At 47.1% G+C, this 8,902-nt stretch overlaps 1 protein-coding gene across 3 annotated transcripts in view; it reads left to right on the top strand.

Moving 5' to 3' along the window:
* Positions 1–378: 378 nt before the first annotated feature.
* The window catches only part of hivep1 (HIVEP zinc finger 1), a 58,233-nt gene continuing 49,709 nt past the window's right edge, over positions 379–8,902 (top strand). The window contains exons 1-2 of one of the 3 annotated variants that reach the window (XM_084380352.1): positions 379–684; positions 2,506–2,641. In XM_084380352.1, coding sequence (XP_084236478.1) covers positions 2,602–2,641 — 40 coding nt within the window. In that variant the 5' untranslated portion in view covers positions 379–684; positions 2,506–2,601. Of the gene's footprint in view, positions 685–1,287; positions 1,629–1,665; positions 1,799–2,505; positions 2,642–8,902 lie in introns of those variants that run through there. The other 2 variants (XM_084380353.1, XM_084380354.1) reach the window with 2 other exon arrangements.

Genomic DNA, 8,902 nt, shown 5'->3' with positions numbered 1-8,902 from the left:
CTGCTGCGGGTCTGTGCATGGGAAAGCCCGGTCGGTAGTGGCGGAGGGGCACAACGTGACCTGACAACAAGGAACCTCCGGGAAAACCGTCAGTCCTAAACTATGTGCAGAGGAGAGGGCGGGCGGGGGTCCGCGAGGGGGGCGCGCGACACACGACACGACGTGCATCGCCACTCAGAGGGAGTCTTAGCACGGTCCAACCAGCGCGAGGAGGAGGAGGCGGTGTACGCGCGCAGATCCGCTCGATGGGGGTTGGACGCGTTGCTCCGGTGTCGGAGCACGAGGATCGCCGCCCGTCGGGATCCCCCCGCTGCCCGGAGAGGAGACCCTCGTGGCTGAGAGGCGGAGACGGGACCCCCGTTGACGTCAGAGGGCCTGTCTGTTTCCTGCAATAGAAAGTGAGAGAGAGAAGGTGAAGGGAGAAAACACGGAGCCGGACCCCCTCCTCTTTTACACCGAAAGGTGTGTAACAGCCCTGCACCTGCGAGGATCCTCCACCCCGCTGTGACCGCGCACGAGTCGTCTTCCTGCGTTGTTTCCTGACGCGTGGAGGAGCAGCGGCGGGTTCACGGTGGCACAGGACGCTGTCGTGCGGTGCGGCTGCAAAAAGAGAAAAAAAAGCCCGAAGAGACTCGGACATGCTCCCGTCGCTGTGTCGCCGCTAACTTTGCAGTGTGGACGCAGGTGAGACTGAGGACGCGTGTGTTTTTTTTGTTGTTGTTTTTGTTTTTGGCGCAGTGTTTCTCCCCCTCCTCCCCGTGCAGCGCGCCGTGAACGCAACCTGAGCTCTGTGCTCCCTCTTACGCGCCGCTCTTTGTTTTTTGGGGGGTGTTTATTCGTGTCACCTCTGCGGGTGCTCATGTGTTGACTGTGTTTTGCTCATGGTGTGATGAATGCGCACGGTGTGGAGGCTTTGGGTTTTTTTTTGTTGGATAGGAGAGAGAGAGAGAGGGAGAGAGAGGGGGGAAGCGTCCCGTTGGAGCGCTGTTGCGGAGACAGTGAGGGGTTTTCCCTGGCTCCTCCCTCACTTACAGGGCGTTCACGTGTTGCAACAGGGCTCAAAATACGCTATCACCATGCATTGTTTTTGCTGACTTCATTGCATGCAGGTAAATGAGAATCAACGCGTTTTCTCCTTGCGGTGTTTTGCGGTGTCACCTCCCTCCTCCTGCAGCGCGGATACAAATAAAAAACAGCATTATTTATGATTTCATATTCTGATATCTCATCTTTTTATTGGCTGATTATGTCACACACACACACACACACACGCACACGCACACACTCAAGACGCCGCCAATGCGTGACTGTGCGTGCTTTGATCCTCAGGTGTGGAGGAGGAGAAATCATCCCTCATTAGTCACCTGCAGGTTGCATTCCAGCCTGACAGGGTGAGGACGTTGCGTTACAGCATCGACTTGAATCACCGGTATCAGGGTGTTTCCTCACATATCTGCACACACACACACACGCACGCGCGCACATACACGCACGCAGACAGACAGACTGAGAGACACACGCCAGAGGAAATGTGCACATCTCTCTCCTCCTCCTCCTCCTCCTCATCATCATCCTCATCCGCGACGTCGAAGCGAAACAAACCCCAGTTTGCATCAGCGGTCGTCCAGGTGAGCTGCCTCTCTCCGTGTTTCTGTGGATGTTTTCATGCGACCCGGTGGTGCAGCCAGGCAGCCAGGCGGTACCGACAATCCACCGTGAGATGATGTCATTGCTCTAGCGCCACATGTGCCAACTGTATAGAGGAGAGGGGGGGAAAAAAAATCATCATCCAGTTGTAGTAAGTGTTATGTAATATTGGTGTGGAGGAGGAGGAGGGGGGCTGAACAAAGGCTGGCTCCTGGAGCTGCATCGGCTCTGACAGGGGTAGAAGGTGTTGTGGGGACATGTTGGAGGGGTTGGGGATGATGCAAGGGCGAGAAAGCTGAAAATTAAAAGATATGTGTTCATGATTTTTGTGTTTCTGCAGAGGTGAGAGAGTCTCTGCACTCCCACCACCGGCATTTGCATGACACCCATGTTTGAGCGTCTGTTTCGATTGTCTGAAAAGGGCATCAGATGAGATGTTTCCACTGTTTCCACTGGTGTCGAACTTCTCTGATAGTAAACCTCGGTGTGGCCGGGGGCCGCCCAGCTGCACACACAGGCCCTCGTTGTTGGCATCATCCGTCAAGAGCGGCTGACGTGTCACTCAGCGTCCGATCCTCCACCTCCTCTCTCCTCCGCCTGCCTCCTTTTTTTTTTTTGGTGTGAGATCAGGGTGGCAGATAGCAGCTGCTGCAGAGGTTATATTGATATGAGGGGAACATAATCACACCTCCTCCCACTGACAGGATCCGGAGCTGCACTGCGACCCGTCACCTGTTTGAGGAGGAAACTCAATCAGCGCCTCCTTCCTGGACCCCCTCCAGACAACTCTGCAGCTTATCGATCACCGTGCGAGCTCACGTTCAGCTGATCCTGACTCTGTGTGTGTGTTTTCTGCAGATGTGCTCAGACTGTAACTCAAGAGTCGACTCATCTCGAGGTCCAACGCCAGAACCCACTTCCCCCAAGATGCACCTGTGAACTGAGGCGGAAAAGATGCCGCGGACCAAGCAGAACAACCCGAAGAACTTAAAAGGTAAGTTGGCTGTTTCTGCTCTTCGCTCTCCGGCTGACGTCTTGCATTTCCTGTCAGCTGGTGGGTGTGTTGACTTGGACGCGAGTGTAAAGAGGAACTGCTCAGTTGTCTCTTCTGACCACAAAGCAATTAGATCACTGCGTATTGTTGGCAGGAGATGTGTTGTTTGGCTTAAAATAGTGTGATTATTTCACTCCTACGTGGCCCGAAGCACGATGAGAGTTTGGACGGGAGCAGGTGGTTTTTCTGTCTGAAAGCGATGATGTCATGATGTTACAGGATGGACTCTGCAGCGGTCCTCCGGTCTGCAGACCGCTCAGAGCGCTTTAAACACTTGTCACATTCACACGCTGATGGCAGAGGCTGCCATGCGAGGTGCCAACTGCTCATCAGCAGCATATTGGGGTTCAGTTGCTCAAGGGTACTTCAACACGGAGCTGGATGCTTTGACATGCAGCTGGGGGAGCCGGGGATTTGAACCAGCGACGTTCACATTGCTAGACGACTCGGTCTACCTCCTGAGCTACAGTCGCCCCCGCCTTTTTGTATTTTCATGATAATACGATAAAATACTGAAAAAAACTTCAGGTTCAGGTGCTGGTTCGGAGCCAGTGCCTCCTCTTGGACCAGTGCTTTGCGTTTCATCGGCCAGAGAACTGGATCCCAGCGGCACCAAGACGTTGTTGATCTAGAACAAAGAACCACTTACATGACGGGCTGGGGCGAAGTTATTGTGAACTCAAGCCACTTATGACCTCCATTTTTAAAAACCAGAGCTAGTATAGCTTGTTCTGACTGATCCACATGAGGATAAATAAAAGATTTTTACTGTTTTCACTAATCGAAACAACAGTGGTCCGATCGGATGCCAGTGTAGGCAAAGCCAGGAGCAAGAGTTCATGTAGTCCGCCACAGTTGTTCGTAGCGATGCTGGGTAATTGGAGACGTATACAGGGACTGAAGGATGTGACTCTTCGGTGGCTCTCACGCTCATGGAAAAGCAAACCGGTTCTTTAAAAAAATGTTTAGATGCTCAGAAAAATGCCTCGTCACTGAGCCGTGAACTCCCTGAAGTTGAGGTCTTCGGTGTCCTCCGCATGAGACGGAGAAATCAGTTTCCTCACCGTCTTACTCTTCGCCTCGTCGTAGGTCTGACCTCCACATCAGTTGCTCTCTTCGTTGCCAGATTGGAGCCTACCCAGCTTCATGTTAAAGTGTATAAATACGGTCAGACGTCCTGATTAAATGTTGAAGGCTTTATGTTTAAGAAGCTGAAGGAGATTAACAGCACAGAGTCGCCTGACGATTGATTAGATTTGATGAAGACTTCGGTGGACACTCTCCTCGTTGCTGCTGCTTTTTGGATGACGTACGGCAGCTGCAGAGTGAGACACTACGGGGCTTTTACTAACTGAAGTTTCTCTTCACATGAATCTGAATTTCACAAGTGCACCTATGAGATGGTTTGGCTACTCGCCGCTGGTGTGAAAGCCTCGGGGAAGCTTGTGGTCCAGCGTGCAACACTTTCTAGTGAAGAAGGAGACTTGTGCACATTATTTGTGTGTTCGTCAGGGTTTGTACGGGTGCTGGATATGCTACACTTGATTTTTAATGTGATGTTTTCAAGGTTTGAAACTGTAACTGCGTCAGAAATAAATGTAGAGGCCGGTTATCTGTCGAGTGAATGTTTGATAGTTTTATATCGGCTCGGCCTGATTGAGGTCTACGTACACACAGGCGACACGTTGTGAAAAGACGACACTATCTGCAGTCACAGTGGATCACAGAGTTTATTGCTATTTTAAATGATGAAGGCTGAGTCTGTGTATGGCTATTTAAAACACATGTCCAGTAGTTATTCTGTAACATTAACAGCCAAACTCTGGCTGTAAAAGCTGTAAAAGTGCTTGAATTTGACCGTGAGAGAGGTGAAGGAACGCTGATTCAGAGATTTGCAGTTTTTCAACGAGGGAGAAGGCGTTTGTGTTGTCGAACGTTCAATGTAAGAGCTGCTGTATGGATGTGGATCTAACTGAAGGCCACAGAACATATCAGAGGGTGTAGATGTAACGTGTCGCGATTTCGGTACGTCATCAAAAATCAATCGAAATTAGTTTTTAATTTCAATCAGCGCGATCAAAAGCAGGATCAGCGATTCTCAGTGTGGAGAAAACAAAAGAGCAACACAGCTAGCTCACCGTTAGCCTGCAGCTGCACTGTCAGACGCTCGTCCTGTGATCAGCTGACAGCATCGCAGGTGTTGGGTTGATTTTCTTCCTCAGAGATCCTTTATTGATTTGTTTTCGGAGGAGGGTTTACTCGTGACAGATTTTGAAAGTTTGGATGTAAAAAACTGATTTTCTGTCTTTCTGCTGAATCCTCAAATGGCATCTTTTCTGTTGGACTCTGCAATCTTTATTTTTTGGGGAACATTATTTTTAACTTGCCAAACTCAAACCTGCAAAAAGTCACCAGGATAAAGTCGAGCTGTTATTTACAGCTGTTAAGACCCCTTATCTGTTGAGGCGACGGTCTAACAAAGGCAGAGCCGTCAGAGCTGAAAGAAAAAACGTTTTAATCCAAAATTGAATCGAATCGTACGCTCAAACTCAAAATACAAATTGAATTGTGGATTTGGAGAGTCGTGACCCCCCTATACAAAAAAACTCTCTCCAGACTGAAGCAAAACATTTGATCTGTTGAGCTGTTAGCAACGTTTGCTTCCCGTCATGCTTGTATGTAATCATGGTGAGATCAATCAGTACGAAACCCATCAATAATAACACGAGTCTTTGATGTAAACACGCCGTCCTGGCTTTTACTCGTCGTTGCACGTGTTTGTGTTGATTTCGGGCAGAGCCGTGGCTTCAGTGTTTGTTCATGATCTCTCATCAGTTGCTACAATAAATACGCAAAATGAAAACACATTTATTCGAACTGTTTTTGGTGCGTGTGAGCGTGGTGAGAGGTGAATCTGTCGGGATGTTCCTGCAGCAGAAATATCCCTAAATGCATCTAAAGTCCATACTGAAGATGCAGACTCCCTCCGCGCTCACACAGAAACGTTAATTGGCTTGAGGGATTTCGTGTTATGTCGAGAATTGACAGATTTACGTGTCAACAGACGTTTGCAGTTCACAGATCTACGAATTTTGCAGCATTACATGCTGGGTGTGAAAATGTGCATCACTGCCATTCCCCAGCAGTCGATCCGCGCAGCAGACTTCCTCATTTCTGTGAGCGGCGAGCCAGAGTCCTTCTGTTTGTTTATCATAGAAACACTTCTTCTTGTGCTCCTTCTTCATTCAGCTTATTTGGCCAAACAACATAAATAATTAAGTTTTTCAGAACAGTTCATTACATCGCCCAACAGAGGACGATAGAAACAGCGTCCAAATGATACTCGGCTCTATTTTTAATGGTGACTGTTTCCTCGTCTCTGCCGGCGCAGACTGCAGGGCTGCAGCTGCTGCAGCGTTTGGGGATTTTTCTCTTGAGGGTCAAAGATTTGGACTCAGAGAGGATAATTGACGGTAATTTGATCGGGATGGAAGATCCTCGATTCAGGGCTGGTTTATCTGAGAGGGAGGGGGCACAGTACAATTTAGAAAGTGTGTTATGATTCAGGTCCTCAGCAGAAACACACTCTGTGCTGTTTATTCAGTGTTCTGAATGAAAGCCAAATAAACATTTTTAATATTTCCAGTTAAAGTATATCAATAAATAGCAGCTACTTGTTTCTCCAAATGGCTCGCAGCCATGAAAATAAGCCCCCCCTTCAACATAAGAGCCAGAGACCCGACCCAGATACAAATCAACTGTGTTGTTTGTAGTCGTTCTCTACGGGGTCATTTTGTGTGTCTTTTTTTGTACCTGTGGTTGATTTGTATCTGTTCGTACTAGTTTTGAGCCTCTTTGTGGTTGTTTTGATCTCATTTTAGTTATTTAGTGTCTGTTGTTCTTTTTGTATCTCTTTGTAGTCGTTATTGTGTCTCTTTGTGGTCGTGTTATGCGTCTTTGTGGTTGTTTTTTACTTATTTTTAGTAATTTTGGTTGTTTTGTGTGTCTTTGTTTTTGTTTTTTTTGTATTTTTTTTTTTTATGCCTCTTCGTAGTCGCTTTGTGTCTCTTTGCAGTGTTTTATTGTCTTTTTGTGGTTGTTTTCTGTCTTTGTGGTTTTAATGTGTCTCTTTGTTATCATTTTGTATTAATTTGTGTTTGTTTTGTGGCCCATTGTGGTCATTTGTATCTCTGTGGCTCTTGTCCGTCTGTTAGTGGCTGCCTTGCGTTCCCTTGTGGTCACTTTGTGTCTCCTTGTAGCTGTTTTCAGTCTCTTTGTAGTCTTTTTGAACCTCCGTCTTAACTGCGATTAAGAGAAGCTGGTGCATGTCCCTTCTTTGCCAGAGGTTATTTTTCTTTTTATGTTATCTTTTTATGAGATCAGTTCAAATTTAAGACCCGACAGTGTTGTAAATTTGGTGAAACAACACATTTAAATCCAGTAGGAGCAGCGATCGTGTCTCTTTCTGCGTCCTCAGTACAGCACAGTGTCCCCGCGGTGTCAACTTGAACTAGCTTGCCGTCTCCAGTTCTGGTGAAGTCTCTCAGCGTGTCGTGGGGAGTACCCAGCTCACTTCCTCATCATCTGATAACCTGTTGAGACATTTGTTTGGCTTCTTGTTTTGCCTTTTAACCCAGTTCATCACCTCTCCTCCTTGGCCTGCACTCAAGGCTTTCCCTTCATCAGACAGGAAATGATAATTGCATGGCATGCTATCACATGCTTAAACTTTGCCGTGGAGAATGTCTTTTCCTGAGAACTTAAAGAGCCCTCCTCATGCTCCCTTGAGCCATAACATTACCATGATTAATGTCCAAGACTTGCTTTTTAAAAAAAACCTTTGCTTGGAGCTCAGTGATCTTTAACACAGTGTTTTCTTTGCATTATAACAGCACAATAATTAATCTCAGCACAGATGAAAACGAGGTGTTTATTTCAGTATTCAGAGTTTTGGCTGGATGACGCTGATCTTCGGGTTTTCTCGGGTGCTTTCTGCCTCGGAGGCTTGGCAGCCGTCTGACGACAAAAGAAACCACGCTCACATTTTCCCTCCCGATCGTCTGAAATCTGACTTGACACTTCGTCCTGTCGGGGGACACAAAGAATGAATTGTTTCATTGTCACCGTCCCGACCCGGCCGCTCTGCTGACATCCATCAGGTGAATTATGTTTGAGCGCATTCGAACAGGCTCGCTGTCAGTAAAGCTTAAATCTGAGCCCGGCTGAACTTCTTTACGAGCCTCGATGAGATCCTCGCTTGTTTTCACTGTTAATATTTTATGACTTCTTGAATACAATTTCGCAATTATTCAGTTAACAAAGAAACACTGTGAGCTGTATTTCCTGCAGAAATTAAACGGCCGTCGTCAGGAGTCAGAACCGAATATCATCCAATAAAACAGCCCGGCAATAAATCTGAGCTTTAAGAAGGTTGTAAGGATCGGTTTCCGTTGGCGTTGTGGCAGAGAGCCGTTAATTATCTATTGTAAAACGGGCTGTCATAAGTTTTTATTACTTGTTAAAGTTATATTTCAGGCCTGAGTTGGTGGTGATGAGAGAGCAGGACTATTTAAAACGGCTTCATGTTATTATTTATTCTTTCTGAGGGCAGGTCCATCTTGTAAACACTTCCTGACCTCTTTTTAAATTTCTGTTATGTTTAATAAAATCTGACAGATCTTTTTAAGTGATACTCTGATTCCTAATCCCGAAGGCTTGTTAGTTTATAGATCGTATGCTCGTGTGTGCGTGTCCTCGTCAGGAATGATCCTCTGACGCAGTTTGCGGGCAACAATGCAGGAAGTTAGGAACTCCTGTCCCCCCCCTCCTCTGACTCTGTTTACTTTTCTCAAACAGCTGGTCTCTAAGCAGCTCCAGCGGGATACACAGTGGTTTCCCCTTCAGACACACACACACACACACACACACACACACACACACACACACACACACACACACACACACACACAGTGGACATCAGCAGAAATAAACACTAAACTAACGGCTGCCAGACGAACTGGAGTAATGAAATATGAGGGTTTCTTCATGTGAACTGTTCAAACTGTAAAGTTTGTTCAGACTGGACCTTCTTCGTCGTGAGGAACCGGTTCTGGAGACAAACTAGTTAAATATTAGCTCCACCTCGTGCAACTACAACACTAACATCCTGCTCGTACATTAATGAGTTTTAACAATGATAAT

The sequence above is a fragment of the Pagrus pagrus genome (assembly GCF_965226575.1).
Source record: "Pagrus pagrus genome assembly, chromosome: 17".
NCBI lineage: Eukaryota > Metazoa > Chordata > Actinopteri > Spariformes > Sparidae > Pagrus > Pagrus pagrus.
This window is presented reverse-complemented; position numbering and strand designations above follow the sequence as displayed.